The 20,954-nt window shown below is 55.2% G+C and overlaps 1 protein-coding gene across 2 annotated transcripts in view; it reads right to left on the bottom strand.

Moving 5' to 3' along the window:
• Nucleotides 1-20,954, bottom strand: part of JARID2 (jumonji and AT-rich interaction domain containing 2) — a 209,515-nt gene that overhangs the window by 12,961 nt on the left and 175,600 nt on the right. For both annotated transcript variants that reach the window (XM_029052933.2, XM_029052934.2), the window contains 3 exons: nucleotides 12,312-12,544; nucleotides 3,946-4,969; nucleotides 492-991 (listed from right to left, as the gene is read on the bottom strand). In XM_029052933.2, coding sequence (XP_028908766.1) covers nucleotides 492-991; nucleotides 3,946-4,969; nucleotides 12,312-12,544 — 1,757 coding nt within the window. The remainder of the gene's footprint in view (nucleotides 1-491; nucleotides 992-3,945; nucleotides 4,970-12,311; nucleotides 12,545-20,954) is intronic.

Below are 20,954 nucleotides of genomic sequence, written 5' to 3'. Positions count from 1 at the left end.
CGGCAACGTGGGCTCCGCCGGTGGGATCGGGGAACACCGGGAAAGTCCCAGGGCGGAAAAGAGCAGGAAGTGGGGCGGGACACGCACGGCGGGAAGCCTGGGAAGGATTAGGGGAAAGGAGCAGGTGGAAACACACAAGTCGTGAAGCACGGGAAGACCTGGAGTGGACCCGGGGCTCTCCTAGCCCGCGGGCACTGTGTTGGCGCAGATTCCCGTGGTGAGGATCGCGTCTGTCGCCCTCCTCGGGCCTTGGGACCCTGGGATGCACCAAAACCGGGCAGGCCCCCGCGGGTCCCCATACTCACGGCCTGAACGGACGGCGCAGGAGACTCCCACGCCCCGGGGGTCTGGAGCGCGTCCGGCCCGTCACGGCCCGGGTGGGTGGGAGACCGGCAGGAGGCCGCGCGCCGCGGGAGGACCCGCCCGGGGCGCCGGCAGGGGTCTCGCGGTCCGGGGAACGGACGGACGGACGGAGCGGCGGCCACCCTTACCTTATAGATGCACTTGTGGAAGTCGCCGAGGACCCCTTTCTCCTCCTCCTCCTTGACGACCTCCTTTTCCTGAGCAAAGAGCCTCCGCCTGCCGGTCTTGAGCGGCGCCGTCTCCACCTCCTTGAGCTTGTTCCGGAAGCCGTTCTTGTGGGCGGGGCCGTGGATCAGCCCGTTCTTGGGCTCGAAGCGGGGCAGGGCGTGGAGCCGGTGGTAGGCGTTCTCCGAGTGGCCCTCCAAGGGGCCTCGGCGCTTCTCCAGGCTCTCCTTCTCCAGCAGCACCTCCTTCTCCAGGCGCCGGTGCTCCTCGGCGGACAGCGAGTCGTAGGACAGCAGGTACTGGCAATAGGCTTCCTGCAGCTTGGCCAGCCGGTCCTGGGCCGTTTTGGGGATGCGCAGCAGGTCCGCCAGTTTGTTCCATTTTTTGAGATCAGTCACTTGCTGCATGCCGCCCATCTCGTTAATCAGCTGGAAAAAGCAGGCCAGGTCCAGCTCACAGCCACCTGCGGGGCGGTGGGGGGGGGGGGGGGGGGGTGGAAACGGAAGAGACCATTAGATGCGTGTGGGCGGGGATCGGGCGGGGAGATAGACAGGGGAGAGCGACCGCCGCTGTGCCCCCGACAGACTCCCGGGGACCGGCTTATCCTCCCCATCGCCCCGGGAGGGGCGGGAGGGCAAGGGCTGTGAACCTCCTTTGGGCACGGCGCCCACCCAGCCTGGACCCTGCCAGCCCGCCTGGACCCGGCAGACACCCCCAGGTGGCGGTCAGCTTGGCCTCCCGACCGCCGGTAGACCCGGGGCTCAGTGACGCACAGAACCACGATGCCTTCCTCGGGATGCTTCCCGGTGCCAAACCAGTCCCGCCGGCGCCACTTACCCGGTCGGCCGCCCCCAGACCCGCCGGCCGGCCGCACCAGTCGCCGCGGCCCGGAAGGACCGCGAACCTCGGCTCCTCCGGGAGGGCTCTCCGAGCGGGCGGGTCTGCGTTTTCTCCCGGACCGGGCGCTCGCCTCCGCGCTCCGTCGGTGCCCAGCACCGAGCCGGCGCTCAGTAGGTGGGGACCTCTGCCGCTCCACCTCTCCTCTACCGCGTCACCTCGGGGTCCCGGCCCCCTCACCCTGGCCGGATGCCCGACGGGGTCACGGAGATCGTTCGGGGCCGCGGCAGTGGTTTCTCCCCTCGAAAGCCACCGCCTCCCGGTCTCCAGCACGGTTGTGTGTTGGAAGCGGGGAGAAGGGTGAACGCCGAAGAGAGCGGCTCTCGCGCCACCCCGGGAGAGAGGTGCGGGGATGAGGCCTTCTGTGTCTACAAACTCGACTGTCCTCTCCCAAGCCCGCAGGGCCACAGTCTGCACACAAGAGTGTAAACTCCGTGAGGGCGGGGATCGTGTCTACCCACTCCGCTGCGCTCCCCGAAGCGCATCGGAAAGTGCCCCGTACACAGGTAAGTGCTCAGTCGGTGCCACGGACCGGCTGATCGACTGAGTGGGTGAGGAGGACCTTCGAGGTCGGCTCAGTTGCGGGACCGCTGCCATTCTGTTGCCCTGACGGAGCCCTAAGGAAACTCTTGGCTAGCCCTAACCCTATATGGTAACAAAATGAACCCGACGATCACAGACAAAGGGCACGGGGGCGGGGGCCATTTACGGGGGAAGCGAAAGGCACTTCCCGTTTCGTATCTCTGGCGCCCACACCCAGCCTCCCCGGGGCCTCTGCCAGCACGTGTTGGGCCGGGCCGGAAGCCCGCCTCCTACGGAGGGACGTTTCCGGCCAAGGAAGGTTGACTCTGCCCCAAAGAGGGCTGAGGTCGAGGTAGAAGAAACACCTTCTGCCTGCGATCCTCCAGGTGTTCCAGGAGAAGCCACGAGGCCTAGTGGATAGAGCATGGGCCTGGGAGTCGGAAGGATCCGAGTTCCGATTCCGGCTCCTCTGCTATCTCTGCTGCATGACCTTGGACAAGTCACATCACTTCTCTGGACCTCAGCTACCTCATCTGTAAAATGGGGATTAAGACCGCGAGCCCCACGCGGGACATGGACTGTGGCCAACCTGATCATCGTCTATCTTATTTCAGTACTCAGTACACTGCCTGGCACAAAGTAAGCGCTTAACAAATACCATTTACAAAAGGAAAAAGGGGGGGGGGGGAGGGGCACTGTGGTCTGCTGGGGGTCAGAAGACCTGGGTCCTAATCCTGGATCCCCTACATGCCTGCTTTGTGAACTAAGGCATGTCACTTGACTTCTCTGGGACTATTTTCACCATCTTTAAAATGGGGATTCAATACCTGTTCCCTCTCTTAATTAAACTGAGAGCCCCGTGTTGGGCAAGGGCTACGTATGACCCGATTATCCTGTGTCCTCCCCGGCGCTCGGTACAGTGCTTGGCACCCGATAAGCACTTAGCGATTACCACAATCGGGATTATTACCGATCCTGGAAATGCAGTAACCCACCATGCTCGGGAAGAGCACGACTCAGAGGACAGAAGGGCAAGTCGCTTCGCTTCTCGGTGTCTCAGTTACTTCATCTGCGAAATGGGGATTAAGACTTGGAGCCCCACGTGAGACGTGGACTGTGTTCATCCTGATTAGCCTGTATCTACCTCAGCGCTCAGTACAGTGACTGGCACACAGCGAGCGCCTAACGACTTCCACCGGGAGGAAAGAAACCCAAAAAGAGCACTTCGCCCACAATAAAACGGCACCTCGATCGAGCGCAGATACCGCAGATTCACGATTCCCCCACCTTGGGACCCCCGAGAGATACGAAACAAACGAAAACACAGACTCACTCCCTCTCTTACAGTGGCCCTCGGGCAGGCAGCAGGCCCCGTGGCCCCGGCCGGAGGGAACGATGCCACAGACCACGATTCACTGCCCGTCCTTGATGTTTTACGGTTGCTCCGGGACCGGTCGGCCTCCAACAGAGAGGCGATCGTAAGCGTCCGGGCGCCTCGTCTTCCCCTCCGTCTCAAGCGGGAGAAGGGAAAGCCGCCTTGAGATCCTGCCCCAAACTGGGCCCCCGGACCACCTAAGGGACTCCCCCCTTCTGTCTCTCCTCCCTCAGTTTCCTCAGCTGCAAAATGGGGATTCGTGACCCGTCGCCCCTTCTCCCGAGACCGCGAGCCCCACGCCGGGAGGGGGCCTGGGTCTGGGCTGAACTCTACGGTAGCTCCCTCCGGCCCACGGCCCACAGGAAGGGCTCAATAAATAGCCCCTCGGGGGTCACCGGGACCCCGGCGCGCCGAGACGGGCCGGAGAGGATCGAGGCGCAGCACGGGGGCGGGGTCCCGTCCGGGAGCCCGTGGGGAGAGGCGGGAGGAGGTCAGGGCCCCGGGCCCTCCCCTCGAGAGGCGCAGCTCCGGCCGGGGGGGCGGGTCCCTCCGGGCGGGGGGCCGCCAGCAGGCGAGGCCAGGGGCCGGGCCGGGAGCCGAGGGGAGGGCGCGCCGGCGCTTACCTATGAGGGGGAGTTCGTCCATGGTTATGCCCTGAGATTTGAGGTGCTTCTTGATACAGGCCAGCCGCTGCACGTTGGGCCCCCAGCGGCGGCCCAGTTTGTGGATGTGCTGGATCTGCGTCACAAAGCGCATTTCGTCGTTCAGCTTGCACTCGGGCCGCCAGTCCGGGGGCGGGATGACCCTGCACATCCCGAACTTCTCTACCTGAGCTCGGACGGACTCGATGAAGATGAGCGGGTCGTGGAACTCCTTGGCGGAGGGCCTGAGGGTGGGGATCTCGTCCATGGTGGCCCAGCCGGGCCGGCTGCCGCCCTTGTCGGCCCTGCCCGGCGCGTCGTGGGGCTTGTGCAAGGGCTCTGGGTGCGAGGTAGAACGATGTTCGCAGGAGGCGCTTTCCGACTTGCCGTGTGCTTGCTTCCCGGGAGGGGTCTTCCCGGCCGCCGCCCGCTTCGGCCGGTTCCGCTCCGAGACCTTCTCGGGCACTTCCTTTTTCACGTGTCCGTTCAGCAGAGGCCTCTGGGCCGGGGCCGGGGCCGGGGCCGCCTTCTTGGCCGGGGCCTCCGCCCCTTTCGCCTTCTTGGGCGGGGACTGCGTCTTTTCCACCTGATGCGCCTCCTCCAGCCGCCTCTTGGAATTCCGCAGCCCCTCCCTCAACTGCCTCCCCACCTCCTTAGTGCATGACTTTGGGTTCAACTTGCCATTGACCTTGACGCCATTCACGGCGGGGCCGGTGGGCCTGGACGCCCCCCCGAGGGATAGCACCTGTTTGCGGGTTTTTGCATTGCTACTTTCGGTTTTCCCTGAGATTGTGTGGTTGACGGCTGAACTGGGCTTGTGGTGATTGAGTTTGGTTTCCTTGACCAGTTCCCTCTTGGCTTTGGTGTATGTGACCGTGCCCTTGGTCACCGTGGCGGTGTACTTCACAGTTTTGGACGGTGAAGGTCTGACGTCTCTCATCTTTTTGGCACCGGCTGCGTGTGCCCCCAGGGATGACGTTCGCGTGATTCCGTTCACCTTAGAGACCTGGGGGGCGGCCGAGGCGAGCCGGGGGTGGGGGGCGGTGGGGAGGGGAGACAGAGAGAGAGAGAGAGAATCAGCGAAAGGTGGAGGCCTGCTGCTGGCGTGAGGCGCGAGGGGCAAGATCCACAGAGACGCTCAACACCCGCCACCTCACCCCCAGGCGTCGCTGCCCGTCCGGCCCCCCGCCCCACGCGGCTCCCCGAGCCGTTCACACGATGGGCCGGGGCGGGTGGTTGCCACGGCCTTTGGGAGTGATCTCCCAGGACCCCCCCCCCCGGACAGAATCTGAGGTCCACGGGGATCCCGGAGGGATCATCTCCCAGAGGATCGCAGGCCTTTACCGTCCCGAGAGCCTGTCCGACAGAAACACACCCAAGCGGGGCCTGAGTCCGGCCTGGAAACGTTCCTGAGCTCCGCTCTGACTGCTCCCGCGAGCCGCCCACCAGAAGGTGGTCACGGGACTTCAAAACGAAACACCGCACACAACAACACTGTGTCCACCCCGTTATCTTCAATCTACCCCAGCGCTCAGTACAGTGCCTGGCACGTAGTAGCGCTTAATAAATACCATTTTTAACATTTATTTTTTAATCCGCATAGCCTAGGAGAGAGAGCACGGGACTGTGAGTTACTAGATCTGAGTTCTAATGCCGGCTCCGCCACTTGCCCGCTTTGTGACCTGTGACCCTACTTCTCTGGGCCGCCCCCTTTCCTCATCTGTGAAATGGGGATAAGATGTCTGCTCTCCCTCCCGCTTAGACCGTGAGCTCCGGGTAGAACAGGGACTGTGTCCAAACTGATTAACTTCTTCACCAGTGCTTAGTAGGGGGCGTGGCACATGGCTCAGTGGAAAGGGCATGGGCTTGGGAGTCGTGGGTTCTAATCCCAGCTCCATCGCTTGTCAGCTGGGTGACTCTGGGCAAGTCGCTTAACTTCTCTGTGCCTCAGTTACCTCATCTGTAAAATGGGGATTAAGACCGCGAGCCTCATCTGGGACAACCTGATAACCACGTATCTCTCCCAGCGCTTACAACAGTGTTTGGCACATAGTAAGCGTTTAACAAATACCATCATCATAGTAAGCATTAACCAAAAGTCTCTATCACTGGGGGAGGCGCTAGAAGACAGTAGTTCCGATCTGTGCAAGTCTTCCTCAGACACTGGGTTCGGGCCTCGGCTCAAGAAGTGGGACTCACAACTCACAGTGGTCCCCTAGTTCTCCCTTTTAGACATTTCTCAGAACCCACAGCTCCATGAAGCAGTAAAACAGCCTCCTCACCACCTCCCTAATCCCTTAGGCTTGTTCACAACGGTTCTTAGCCTCCATCCCCTCGTCTTCTAGACCAGAAATGCGTTTCGGGCGGGGAACGTGCCTGCTAATTCTATTGTACTGTGCTCTCCCAAGCGCTTACTACAGTGCTCCGCACAAAGTAAGCGCTCAATAAATTGGACTGATCGACTGATCTGCTCCCCGTGGCCATCAAAAGAGGAGGAGAGAGGGTGGGGGGAAGGAGGAGGGGGAGGAGGGGGAGGAGGAGGAAGAGGAGGAGAGGAGGGAATAAACTTCCAGGTTGCTTCAAGGGGCTGAAGGAAGGCTGAAGGGCGAGCCCAGTCCCTCACCCCTGCCTCAATCTTAGTCTTGTAACAAAAGTTATGGGTGGCTTTGAGGCTAGCAAAATGTATCTTGTTTTAAAATGACAACGGGCCAAAAGTGGACGTTGTCCTCCGATGCCATGGCCTGCCTGCTTGCTACCTCCCTCACCGTCTGTGCTCAGGACCGAAGGTCAAATTTAACTTTCACCGTGCTCTCCCTCCCCACAAAAACGGATGGGGGAAAAGAAAAGCTCTGGCCATCTTCATTGCTGAAATGTCGAAAATGAGAAGAGCTCTCCTCTCCCCTCCCTTACCCCCACCCCCCACCCTCTAGACACGCAATTCCCATAGGTCATTAAAGCCCACATTGCCAAATTTAATACTGAGGCAACTTTATTATATTTTCTGCTGCATCAGACCAGTGCCGCGCTTTTCAACCCAGAAGAATTTCTGAAACTGCCAAGAGGCAGCTGGAGTCAGGAAAAGGGCCGGGGGGAAAGAGAAAGAAGGGGGGAAAAAAAAAACCCAGAGACAAGGCCAGGCCTCTCTCCACTGCTCTAATCACAGCAGGGCACAATGAAGGTAATGTCCCGGTCTCTCCCACCAGGCAGGGAAGCCCTGACGTCCTGAGACAACAGGAGGTGGGAGACCAGTTGTTCGGGTCCCTCACCCGCCTCCCGGCACCGCTCGCGGTCTGGCCGTGGGGAAGGAGAGGCCGAGGGACCAGAGGACATATAGTCCCTTCTCCTTCCTCCGAGGAGACAGGAGTTCGGTGATGAAAGAATGGGAATGGGGTCTTTATGTAAAGCTGCAGGCCTAATGGAAAGAGTACAAGACGGGGAGTCGAGAGACCGGGGGTGTAATCCCGGCTCTGCCACTTGCCTGCTGTGTGACCTTGGGTAAGTCACTTCACTGCTCTGTGCCTCTTTCCTTATTTGAACGGTGGTGACTCTACCTGTTCTCCCTCCCACTTAGATGCCGGGGGCCCCCGTGGGACAGGACTCCGTCCGATCTGTTGACTTGTATCGATCCCAGCACTTAAAAAAGTGCTCAGCACACAGCAAGCACCCAGGTAACTGTGGTGTTCGTTAAGCGCTTACTAAGTGCCAGGCACTATACTAAGCGCTGAAGTGGATACGAGCAAGTTGGGTCGGACACGGTCCAAATACCACAATACCACGATTATTTTCGAGACAGAACTGTAAGGGGCAAAATCAAGGGCTTAAGAGAAGCCACCGGGGAAGGGGAGGCTAATCGATCGGCTAAATGATCATTTTATTTCTCCCCGTTTCCGACCAGACCTCCAGGGCGGCCAGTTGAGCTTCCTCTCTGAGAAAGCCCAAGAATGAGTCCGGTGCAACGTACCGAGCAACCGGAAACCGGCTTACGCAGAAACCCCCTCTCTCGACCCTCGGGTGCCCTTTGGCCAGACATCCCGCGCTCGATTCTACCCGCTCCCAACGGAGCCCCTTCCCACTCGCACCCCGAGGGTGGCAAGGACCCCAATCCGGCGTTTCCTTCCACATGGAAGGTCCCTCCACGCGTCAGGGGTGGGGCGTCTGCCCGACGCCACCATCCCGGAATGGGGAGGGAGGACGGGGTCAGATCTGGGGACCACCTATCTGACTGACGGCAGAGATGCACATTCCTTTGCTCGTACTTGTCTCTAAGGATCCAACGTGTAAAATTGGTACCAAAGAAAACAAAGTATTTAAGGAAGGCATTTTTCTTACCTTGCTCCCGCAGGTCTCCCCCCAACCACCGCCATACCAAACACAACCACATAAACTGAGTTTCAGCTTAATAAACCGCCGGGGTCCCGGCCCGCTCGCCGCGGATGCTGAGGTTGGCGATCCGTCCGAGGCAGTGCTTACACTGAGCGCACAAGAGAGAAGGCACTTTAATTCGTCAGAGAATTAAGCATCGAGCAGGGGGAGGAGGGTGAGGACCCTCGATCGCTCAATAGGGTAAGAGCAGGAAGTGACTGAACGAGCAATTCGGGTATTCCTCCTCTCGGTCCCGCTGCAAAGGAAGCTGTGGCCCACCCTTCCCGTCCGCCGCCCCCTCCCCGGATGAGCCACCGCGGAAGGCCGGAGTCTCTGGCACCAACTTCGCGGAATGCCCCTGGGGGCGGGGGGTGTCTCCGAAACCGATTGAGGGTCGCCCGGCAACTCCCCGATCGCCTTCGGCCCACCCAGACCTCAGTCTCTGTCCCACTGCTGACTTGTGACCTCCGCATCCGGTGGGATGAAGTGGAGGATGGTAGTCAGAACTGGAGGCGAATTGAGTTTACCCTTTCTTATATGCAAGACTGAGTTGGCCCCAGAGTGGGGAGAACGTCCCCTTCCTGGCCAACTTTTTGAGGGGGTTCTGGGAAGTCCTGCCCCATGAGACAGTCATTCAGACCCTAAGCGGAACATCACTATCCACCCCGGATGAGGGATTCAGAATCTCTCAGCACTGGAAAGCTTCCTTTTGTGGGGGGGTGTCTTTTTCTTTTCTTTTTGAAGGGCTCCCAACAGAGGAGGTCCCAGAATATCATTTCAGGACATTTACAGGCCCTTCAAGACCATTTCCCTCCCACCAACTATTTCAGAGACACTTGCACAGTCAACGTGGTGATGGAAAACAGAGCCTTATTCCGAACATAGTACCACTCGCTCGTTTGGGGACCGTTTAACGGCAGAATGGACAGCAGCGCTCGGGTCCCTCTAGAGCACTGGAGGGTGGGCACCAGTTTTAGCACCCCACCGGGGGTTCTGCGACCCGGTGGTCTGAAGAGAAAAAGAGCTCTGCTTGGGGCTGAGTTCTTGCTGCCTCCTTCACTCGTGTCCCTCCCATTCACCATTTCAAAGAGATATTGCAGTCAAGAGAGAGAGCACAAGAGAGAGAAACCCCTGTTGGCCTCTGGGGCTTGGTCTCTGGGGCTCCCTCAGACTCTCTAGAAACCCAACAAGAAACAAACAAAAAACCAAAGACTGCGCATAACTCTTAGTTTGTTTTGGGAATTCAGTGAAGATCGGTGCCGGCAGATGAACGAGCTCCAACCGAACGAAACCCACCCACCGACCACCTCTGAAAATGAACGAAACCTCAACGGATCAGCAGAAAAGCCACGTCATCCAGCCGACCCCCTTCGTCACGAAGGATGGGAAGCGGTGGGGCCTCGGGGAAAGAGGGCGGGCCTGGGGATCAGGGAACGTGGGTCCCGATCCCAGCTCCACCACTCTCCTGCTGGGAGGCCTTGGGGAGGTCACTTGGCTTCTCAGCCCTCGGGTTCCTCATCTGGAAAATGGGGGTAGAATTTCTGGCCTCCTTTCCCACCTCTGACTGAGCTCATGGGGTAATAAATTAAGATTATTAATGTGGTCTGCCCCATACCCGGGCATTATGTCCAACCTGATGAGGCTGTCTCCGCTCCAGTGCTTAGGAGCAGAGCCCCTAGGCGGAGGGATATAGTGACTGACACCATATGCTCGAGGGAGTCTGTGTGTGACACATACACACACACCATTCACACAAACATACGCCCTCCCTCCCTTCCTCCTCAAACCAGTTTCCCCTAGTCCCAGGGCTGTTCTGATGCTTCACAAGCTGACTGAACACAGCAGCATTAAGAACAGTACTTGTATTTAGGCCTGGGAGTCAGAGGACCTGGGTTCCAAGCCCGGCTCTGCCACTTGTCTGCCGTGTGACCTTGGGCAAGCCTCTTAACCTCTCTGTGCCTCAGGTACCTCATCTGTAAAATGGGAATTAAGACTGTGAGACAACCTGATTACCTCGTCTCTCTCCCAGAGCTTAGAACAGTGCTTGCCAAATAGTGAGCGCTTAATTATTATTAACCATAATAATACTAGTATTTATTCAGTGCTTTACTGTGTGCAAGGCACTGTAATGAGTGTGGGGGATTTGCGCTCAGCCCCTGGACATCGAGAGGCTCATGAGCTCAGTATGAAAGAAAGGTGGGGAGGCGACTGGTGACCAAATGCAACTCAAGGGTCAGCAGATGAGGTGACCCTCCCAGGGAATTTCCTTCAAATAATAATAATAAAAATGGCATTTGTTGCCTCTCTAAAGGATGATGCTTCTCTAAAGAATATGCATGCACACCACACACACACACACACACACACACACACACACACACACACACACACACACCCTCCCCCCCCCTCAAATGAGCTGTGAACACCACTAAAGTTAGGCCCATCCCTTTGGACTGATGTAGACTTAGAGTGGGAGCCCCAGGCGGGACAGAGACTGTGTCCTACCTAATTAATATATGCCTGCCCCAGGGTTTAGAACGGTGTTCGACAAGTAGTAGGCATTTAACGGATAGCAAAAGAATTAAATGAATATTGCAGACACAAAGCCTCGACTGCAACGGTGATTCCTACATCCCTTTTTCTCCTGCAGTAGAACCTGGGGAAGGTTGGTGGGTTGGGTCACTTCACTGACCTCATGGGTCACAAATGGCGGACCTAAAACCCCCTGCCACGTTGCACCTTCTCTGGCTCATGTGCTCCCCTTCCTTGTGGCAAGGAAGCCTGGCCTAGTGGATAAAGCATGGGCCCGGGAGGCGGAGGGACCTGCCCGGCTCTGCCACTCGGCTGCTGTGTGACCTTGGGTAAGTCACTTCACTTCTCTGGGCCTCAGTTCCCTCATTTTTAATATGGGGATTAAGACTGTGAACCTCGTGTGGGACAGAGGTTGGGTCCAACCCGATTAGCTTGTAGCTACCCCAGCGCTTAGAACAGCGCCTGGCACGCAGTACAAAAAAAAAAAAAAAAAAAAAGACTATTTGCCTTCTCTTGACTCCACACAACCGGAGGCTTAGGTGAAGAGTCGTTCTAGACTGTAAGCTTGTTGTGGGTAGTGAACGTGCCTCCCGATGCAGTTATATTGTACTCTCCCAAGCGCATAGTACAGTGCTCTGCACACAGTAGGCGCTCACTAAAGCGCTTGGTTGACCACTGCGTCCAGGCGAGCCCCGAACCTCGGGGTCCCGCGGGCCACGCGAGGCCCTTGGCCGGGGAAGGTCCCCACTCACACAAATGAAGCCTTCCAGTCCCCCAGGGTACTGCTGCATGGCAGCTTCGGGAATGGCTCGCTCAGTCTCCATCATTCTCTGGATCAACTCAGGATCAGCCAGAGGGATCAGGGCGTGTGCCCAGAGGGATAATTGGGGGGGGGGGGGGGGCACATTCTCATCCCACAACCCCTCTGGCCCAGGTGCCCGAAGATCAAAGACATCAGGGGAAGCACAATGAAAACCAACGGGGAAAGGAAAAAGGAAAGCGGGCAGCGGGCCCTGGAAAAATCCCTCCACTCTCCTTTCTGACCAGTTTCTGCGGGAGGCCACCGTGGAGCAAGCTCGAGGCCGAGAGACTTGGAGTAGCATGTGACTGACAGGTCACCTGTTCCACGGAAGGCCAGAGAGCGACGTGGGCTCAACGGTGAGCACTGAACGAGGAACCCGAGTAAATCCGGCCGGCGGACCCTGCGACGCCACGGCAAAGGAACCGGACCGGAAGGATGCCGCCCCGGGACGGGGCCCAGTGTGCTGGTGGGTTTGGGGCTACCGGGCACAGGGGGAGATGGCGAAATCTCTCCAGGACCTTCCCGTTTCCAGTGCTCCAGTTGGGTGAAATGTGGGTGGGGGGATGGATCCCTTCCACAATCTGGCAGGTTTGGCCCGATCCCCACCCCCCCCCACCACCCCCCCACCCCCCGGGGCCCCCGCGGACGTTACCTGCTTCCGGAAGTCCTGAGCCGACCTGTGCAGAGTGTGGTGGTGGCTGCTGGCTGCGGGCCCCTTGGAGGAGGGTCCCGTACTCGGCGCAGGGGTGGGGGGAGCCGGGCCCTGCTCCTTCCGGCTGTCGGCTCTGGGTTCGCTGGTCTTCTCCTTCCCCGGGGTGGACTCTTTGCTTTTGTGTTTCTGAGCTGGGTCCCTTTCCCGCGATGATTTTCCGGACCCGTTGAAAACTAGAGCGGGGGGAGAGATATAAATATAGATCTATATCTATCTACACATACACAGCCTAACCACATGTGCTATAAAATCACAAACCAACGCTACGTCTGTACTTACCTATCCGCGGCCGTTTTGTACATAGTAAAAAATTCAATTATTTTTATTACTCTATTTTTAAATAGTTTATCTGTCGCCCGCACTGTAAGCCTCTCGTGGGCAGGAAAAACGTCATTTGTTTTTCATTCCCCAAGTGCTTAGCACATGGCACGGCACCCAGTGGACCTGAAATAAACAGAAGCGGCAAGAGCCTGGGGGTCAGAGGACCTGGGTTCTAATCCCAGCTCTGCCACGTACCTGATGTGTGACGGTCAGCGAGTCGCTTAACTTCTCTGGGCCTCGGTTCCTTCATCTGCAAAATGGGGATTCGACACCTGTTCTCCCTCCTTCATAGACCGGGAGCCCTGTGTGGGACCCAATTACCTTGTATCTATCCCAGCGCTTAGTACAGTGCTTGGCACACACTAAGGGCTTAAGAATACCAAGCTTATTATTGTTGTTGTTATTAATAAACACCATCATGATGACTAACAGAGCAGGATTCTCTGCGGCAAAGAAGGAAGGTGATCTGAAAGTTGCCGGATACCGTTAGAGGGAACTTGGGTTCCAAGGGAAAAAACAAAAAGAAATTACTAACACCGAAGGTCAGAGAGGGGAGGTGGGACTCAAAAGTCTCAATCGACCGGTCGATTAATGGTATCTCTTGAGCGCTTACTGCGTGCAGGATACTGTACTAAGCTCCTTGTACTGTACCTTCACTATTGTTCTCCAGCTTAAAAGCTGCAAGATCCTGAAATAGCAACCCGGCCAGGAAGCCAAATCTTGGACTGAAAGTTGGGGGAGAGGGAGGAAGAGGAGAAGAAGACTGAATCAAAAGACAGGGCAAATTTTGTACTCCACAGCTCATTAATTTTAAGTGTCGTGGGAACCTGCCAGCTTTACCCTTCTTAGTAATTATCTTTTGTCTTAATTTATAAGATTCTTGGAGGGGGAGGGAGGGAAAATATTCACTCACAGGAAAAAGACTAAACCCCATGAACATAAAAGGGGAGAAAGAAAGCGTGATGTAAAGAAATCCTTGTCACACTGTCCCTAATTAAAAGAAATCATCGGTACCAGTTTTCTTCTTGTTTTTAATCAGGGTCCATTGCTTTGAACGGTATTAGGAAGTCGTGTTGTGCCAGGATGCAAACAGCTTATATTAATGAGCAGAGGTAAATATATTGGATTTGTATACACAGCTCCAGAGTTAAATGACATTTAGATGGCTGTTTTCACATCACTGCGAGGTAACTCTGTAAAGCCAAAACATTGGTATTTTCAGTTAAGGCCATTCCAATGTCTGGAAAAAGAGAGAAGGAGTTCTCTAAGAGACGTGCTGCAGAGAAAGGAGAAGGACGGGTCTCAATTGCTTCAATGTATCTTCCTTCATCTTTTTTTTTCCTTAACCAGATTCACTTTTGTAAGAAGGGAGCAGCAGATAACAGGACAGAAAATCTGGAGACCTGAGCCCTAATCCCAGCTCTACCACTTGCCTGCTGTGTGATTTTGGGCAAGTCACTTCACTTCTCTGGGCCTCAGGTTCCTCATTTGAAAATTGGGGAGATTTTAAATACCTGTTCTCCCCCTCCCCCATAGACTGTGAGCCCCCTGAGGGACAGAGACCATGTCCAATCTGATTATCTTGTATTTCCCCAAGGGCTTAGTGTTTGCCACTCAATAAACGCTTAGCAAATGCCCCAATTACTATTATTATAATTACTACAGCAGGCATAGGTTAAAGGTGATCTTAAAGACAAGCAATCCATGGTATTGATTGAGTGCTTACTGCGTGCAGAGCTGCACTCGGCACTTCAGAGCATATAATACGGTTGGTAGGCAAGATCCCTGCCCACGAGCAGTTCACAATTTACAGGAGGAGAACTGTTATGGGCAGGGAACATCTCTAAGCAACTCTGTTGCACTGTACTCTCCCAAGCGCTTAGTACAGTACTCTGCACACAGCAGGTACTCAATAGATATCATGGATTGACTGATTATAGGGAGAGAAAATCAGAGAAAGGACACAAAACTCTTGACCCTCCTATGTAGAAGCTCATTGTGGGTAGGGAACGGGTCTGATTATTGCTATACTGTACTTTACTAAGAGCCTGGTACAGTGGTCTGCACATAGTAAGTGCTCAATTAAATACAACTTACTGACAGACTGTTTGACTCATTACACTATTCTGTTGGGGTCCATAAGCTAATACTATTTTCCATAGCTGGCCTTTGAGGGTGAGGGGGTGTTTACATATGAGGAGGGAATGTATTTTATACTGCTATTTTGTCCTCTCCCAAGCACTTAGTACAGTGATCTGCACACAGTAAGAGCTCAGTAAGACTGACTGTCCTAGCTCCTTTGATGGGGTGGGGAGGCTTGAAGTGGGTTTGAGGCTCTGGGCTTATTATTCCATTTGAAAGTGAGAATAAATCCTCTGCTCTCTCCCCAGCTGCAAGCCTCCCCCTGATCTGACCTCAGGGATGCTGCAACTATTCTAACTCAAGCGTGCAAAGGGCCTTCGGAGTTTCGCATAAAGGCAATAGAGCCAACTACGGCCTTGAAAAACTCCTGACTTGCTCTCTGAGAAAACCTTTCCGCTTGGAAAGTCATTCGAGCCCAGAAAACAAGTAGCAGAGCTGCCTGGTTTTAGACAAGTCACGGGATCCCCGCCTCTCCCTCCTGCCTATTTCCAAAGATCCCTAGCGTTGAAGGCTTGACAAACATTTTCGGGAGCCTGTTTCTGCTATTTAATTGCCTCTCGGGCAAGGAGTTCTCACCGTCAACCTGAAAATTTCCACCTTTCCCTCCCACCATGGAGGACGTGCATTTCTAACTCGGTCAGAACCTCTGAGGGCCCGAAGATATCAGGAGGTGATGACTGATGTTATTAGCTCGGTAGGGAAACTAAGCTCGTCCAGCCCTCAGAGTAACTCGCTGGATGCTCCTGCCTGGCCATCCCCACCTGGTCTCCTGCCCGGGCCTTGACTCCGGGCCCAGGGACCACGGGCTGGAAACCAGCATAGGAAACTGTCCCGCCGGAAGGCCTGCTCGGGAAAAGACAAAGAAAGCTGCTAGAGAGGACTGGGCTGATCTCCGAAGGAAGGGAAAATGAGCACTAAAAGGAAAACTCGGGGTGGCAAAGATGGGCGAGAGGAAGAGGACGGGGAGAAGGAGTGGAGGGAGTGAGAAGGGGGGAGGAGAGGGGAAGATGAATATAAGAGAGGAGAAGAAATGAAAGACAGAAGGGGAAAGGGAAAGGTAAAATGAAAGAGGATTAAAGGGAGAGAGGAGAAAGAATGGTGGAGGAAAAGGAGAAGTAAGAGGGTGAAGGGAGGAAGAGCAATAGAGGGGAAGGGAGAGGTCCTGAGAGAAGGAGAGGAGTGATAGATGGGGAAGGAAGAGGGAGCAATAGGAAGGAAGGGAGAGGTAGTGATGGGGGGAGGGAGGGAAAGCAATAGAGAAGGGAAGAAAAAATGACAGAGGAGGAAGGGAGCACGAGTCAACCCACCGGGCCAAGTTTCTGTCCCGGCACCGGCAGCCAGCTCCCGTCATCCGGAGGCGGGCCGTTTGGGACGGACACAGGCACGGCTAATCCCTGGCCGGCCGGCCGTTGGGCCGTGTGGCCCTCGGAAGCAGCACTCCCTGGAGCCAGTTCAACCGGCACTCAGTCAGGCTTCTGAAAACAGCGGGCCGCCTGCCTGCCCCTGCCCTCCGCCCGCCTGGCCGGGGAGGATCTCCAAGCAGCCGGAGGGCTGGGAGCGGGCCAGACAGCGGCCCCGGAGCACACCATCCAGCCGTTCGCCAGGTTGGAGCCGCCGGCGGGGTCGCCTCTCACGGGGGTGCGGGAAGGCAGGAAGTTGACAACAATAATCCCCCGATACTTAACCGCTCACTATGGGCCAAGCACTGGGCTAAACACTGGGGCAGTCACAGCACGATCACGTCGGACATGCTCTCTGCCTCGAGTGGGGCTCGCGGTCTAAGGATAAACTGTGTGTGGGCACCCGCTTTACATGAATTAATACCCGCGGATGCTTTTCCACACTGCTGACCTGACCTTCTTAACCTTTTATTATGATTATGATGATTATTAAGAGCATCCCGACAGGTCTCCTCAAGGGCAGAGAAGGTGCCGACTCTCCGGTCCTCTCCCAAGTGCTTAGATCAGTGCTCTGCTCACAGAACACGCTCAATAAAGACCACTGACTGACAAGACCACGGCGGCGTTTCCATTGATTCGGGCAAGCCTCACCCACTGCCTAGGGAATTCCCATCCTGGCAAATTCCCTGCCCAAAACAAGGAAGATCAAGGGGTGAAGTCTTGATTTTTTCTGCCCTCCCAAACTGAGGCAAATCCCCCATCCCCTCAATACCCTGTCAGTCAGTCGACTGTATTTATTGAGCACTTATTGTGTGCTGGTCTAAGCGCTTGGGGGAGGACGATACAACGGACACATTCCCTGCCCACAGAGAGCTGACAGTCTAGAGGGGGAGATGGACCCCCAACAAAGAATGGCCCAGTGCACACACTACCCCCAGGCCTCTGGGCGGTCGTTTACCCTTCCTTCCCTCCTTGGGCAGGATCAACAGGAAGCCCAGGGGTGGAAAACAGAAGTCAGGAATGGTCCCTAGGGATTCTAGGAGCCCCGACTGTCTGGGACTCTGGCTCAGGGAACTCTCAGGCTCTGCCTCGCACTCCACAGAGCAGATGACACACCCTGGTCAGCCACAACCTGGACTGTCAATGATAGTAATTGTGGTGTTTGTTAGCACTAACTGTGTGCCAAGCACTGGACTAAGCACTGGGGCAGATACACGGTAAAGAGGTCAGACAAAGTCCCTGTCCTGCAGAGGAAATAAAAAAAGGAGAACTTCCTCCATTTTCCAGAGGAAACTCAGTCACTCAGTTGTCTGTACTGAGCGCTTATTTTGGGCAGAGCACTGTACCAAGTGTTTGGGAGAGAACAATACAATAAACGGAGAAGTGAAGTGGGCTTGCCCAAGGTCACTCAACCAGCAAATGGTGGAGCCAGCACTGGAACTCAGGTCCTCTGACTCCCACACCGGCGCTCTTTCCTCTAGGCCACACTGCTTCTCGCTACACGTTGTGACAGGAGAGCTGCTGGGGACTTGGGGGTCGCCAACCTTGTTACCGGGGAAGACCCCATGGTGCCAGGCATGGGCGAACACTGCAGCACGCATTTCCTTATCATGAGCGCGCCACCCCTGCGTTAGAGGAGAATGGGGTATATTTCCAGATGCCAGTGATTTGCAGGTCCCATGAGACTACAGAGGGGTTCGCATCACAAAAGAGACGTTTTGCATAGGAAGACTCTGAAGGGGATCAGTAGGCTTTGCCCCCGGGTCTCTCTCTCCCCCTTTCTGATTATCATTCATAATAATCACCTGCCAGAGAAACACACCTTGCAAACTCCCTAACTCCCAAGCGTTTGCAAAATGCAAAGCAGCTCATTTGCACATCCGATTATTCAAGTTACGGAGGAACTGGTAATTTTCAGAATAAAAATATTTGCGAAAAACCAAACCTGCATAAATATTTTCACCGCCACAATTATGGGCTCTAAAGCACGTCAGCACGATCCTGGTCCTGCACCCCAGTTTCCCCAAAGTGGTTTACAAGCTCAAAGGGTACTGATTGCATCGATGGCTCTGCATTTCTCAAACACCCCCCCCACCCCTGCCCTGGCCTTGCGGGGGAGAAAAAACAACAACTTTTCATGATAGAAAGAATGAGAGGCAACAGAACTGCTTCCTCTGGTCCTTGCTTCTACCTAGACCTCCTTCGAGTACTAAATGGCATGGAGAAAACCCAAAGAACCAAAATTTCATTTTTAGACCGTAACTTTTTTCAGTGGTATCTGTTAAGCACTTACTATGCGTTAAACACCCTTCTGAACGCTGGGGTAGACACAATCGTAGTTATAGTCTGGGAATGTGTCTGTTATATTGCTATATTGTACTCTCCTAAGCGTTGAGAACAGTGCTCCGCACACAGTAAGTGCTCAATAAATATGACCGACTGACTGACATATCACTCCTCAAGCTCAGACTTTGGCTCTTAGCAGTCAGATGGCCAAAGTCAATCCTGTGAGTCAACAAAGCAACTGGAAGCCCAAACCCACTCGTCACTTCCTTGACCTTGACCATTCCAGAGAAACCGGGGACCACCTGCCATACATCTATTCATTCAATCGTATTTATTGAGCGCTTACTGTGTGCAGAGCACTGTACGAAGCGCTTGGAAAGTACAATTCAGCAACAAAGTGAGACAATCCCTGCTCCAAACAGGCTCAGTCTGGGGGGGGGGGGGGGGGGGGGGGGGGAGACAGACATCAAAACAAGCAAACAGGCATCCATAGCATCAACAAAACTAAATAGAATTATAGATAAATACACGTTGAAAATGGGTAAAACGTGTAGATGTCCCTCCTGCCATACTCAGGAGGAAAATGATGTTACGGGTTGAGTCAGGGGTAGGGGAATTCCTTGCTGGGGAGAATCTTTTAGCTGTCTGTTGCTATCAAGGGATACCTTCTCCTTGGTTGAGCCCAAGGGCAGGTGGACGGCTCCAGCCACTGGAAATTCCCACCCATCCCACCCGGAGCTTACAGACATGCCCCACCTCAGGAAGACTGATTGGACATGTCCCACTACCAAGTGCCGCATCCTCAACGGCAGACCCAAAGCAAGTATTTTTTCCTCTTACTGTTCGATGTCCCCATTCCAGACACTTGGCGAGTGGCAGGTTTAAGCTCTAGTCCTTCAGAGGCGGGTAGGGGGGGCGGGGGAAAGGGTGTATTTTAGATCCTGGGTGCTTTGACAGACAGCTAGCCATCACAGGCCACTGCACCTATTCCTCAACCCATTCCTAATTTCTGAAACGAGCTGATTCCCCGTTTCCCATCCCCTTGCTGCAGAATCGATCGCTGCAGAGACGCATTCCCAAGGGAATTATTCAGCACTCTTGCTACAGGAGAAACCCTGCTTTAATTCGAGCGTGTTCAGAACGCCGCGATTAGAGATCAGACATGATGACCGACTTTGGAGAAAAACTGTGTCTCACACGGCTTAATCACACGGCTCAGACTTCAAAGGCAGTCAGACCTGATGCTTCCGGCACCGTTTCCACAGCAACAAAGCCCGGGTTGTCAGCTTGGACCGGAACCTACGTGCCAGAGCCACTCCCAGGCACGGCATTGGGGAGGGGTGGATGAGGGAGGAGGGAAGTGGTAAGGAATGAGGAGGGAGAGACTGGGGGTGGGAGGAGTATGGGGAGGAGAGGCTGGGCGAAAATGGAGGTAGGTTGTGACAGAAAAGGTCGTCTCTCCCTTCTACATCACCCGTGAATCCATCACAAAAAAAACCATTTAAGGCACTGACACGATAACATTAACTGTGGTACTGATGAAGCGCTATGTCCCAAGCACCGTACAAAGAGCTGGGGTAGATCCCAGTTAATTAGCTCAGACACCGTCCCTGTCCGACAAGGTGCTTGTTCACGGTCTGAGGAGGGACGATAGGTATTTTTTCAGTTGAGGAAACTGAGGCACAGAGAAATGAAGCAACTTGCCCAAGGTCTCACAGCAGGCAAGTGGCAGAACTAGAATTAGAAGCCAGGTCCTCTGAATCCCAGGCCTGTGCTTTTCCACTAGGCCGTACTGTTTCCAAGAGCTGGGCTCGGTGGATCAGGAGAAACCATCCTCTCACCCCCAGAATGGGTTGCGGGGAGAGCCCTGCCATGGGCTGGAGACCACTGGCGCTCTGCCATCCACCCTCTCCCTCTTCTCCTAGCTACCCCTAGCCTCACTAAGTTGGAGGAAGAACAGGGACTGAGTCCCCATTTTACAGAGGAGGAAACTGAGGTTCAGGGAGGTTGAGTGACTTGCCCAAGGTCACCCAACAGACAAGGGCAGAGCCAGAATTAGGCCCAAATTCAGAAAACTCAAAAGTGACCGTAGTGAAAGTGTTTATTAATTTCTTACTGTGTGCACAGGCACTGTTCTAAGCACTGCAAATATGAGTGGGAATTAGACCACGGTCCCTGGCCCCGAGGAACTTCGCAACCTTAAGAATGAAGTGGGGAGAGGAAATTGGCAACAGACCCATAGGGAGAGACGAAATTCATAAAAGCACTGAATCAGAGGCACGGAAATAAAGCCGAGCCGTTCCCTCTAGACTTCCCTTCACCATGGCCCAATGAAGCATACGGTAACCTCGCCTCCCTTCACACTCTGGCAGCCCCCGACCCCCTTTCACCCACAGAGCCAACTGCCTTCCGTCCCTACCACCCTGGCCTGGTA

This window comes from Ornithorhynchus anatinus, chromosome X2, assembly GCF_004115215.2.
Source record: "Ornithorhynchus anatinus isolate Pmale09 chromosome X2, mOrnAna1.pri.v4, whole genome shotgun sequence".
In the NCBI taxonomy this organism is placed as follows: Eukaryota; Metazoa; Chordata; class Mammalia; order Monotremata; family Ornithorhynchidae; genus Ornithorhynchus; species Ornithorhynchus anatinus.
This window is presented reverse-complemented; position numbering and strand designations above follow the sequence as displayed.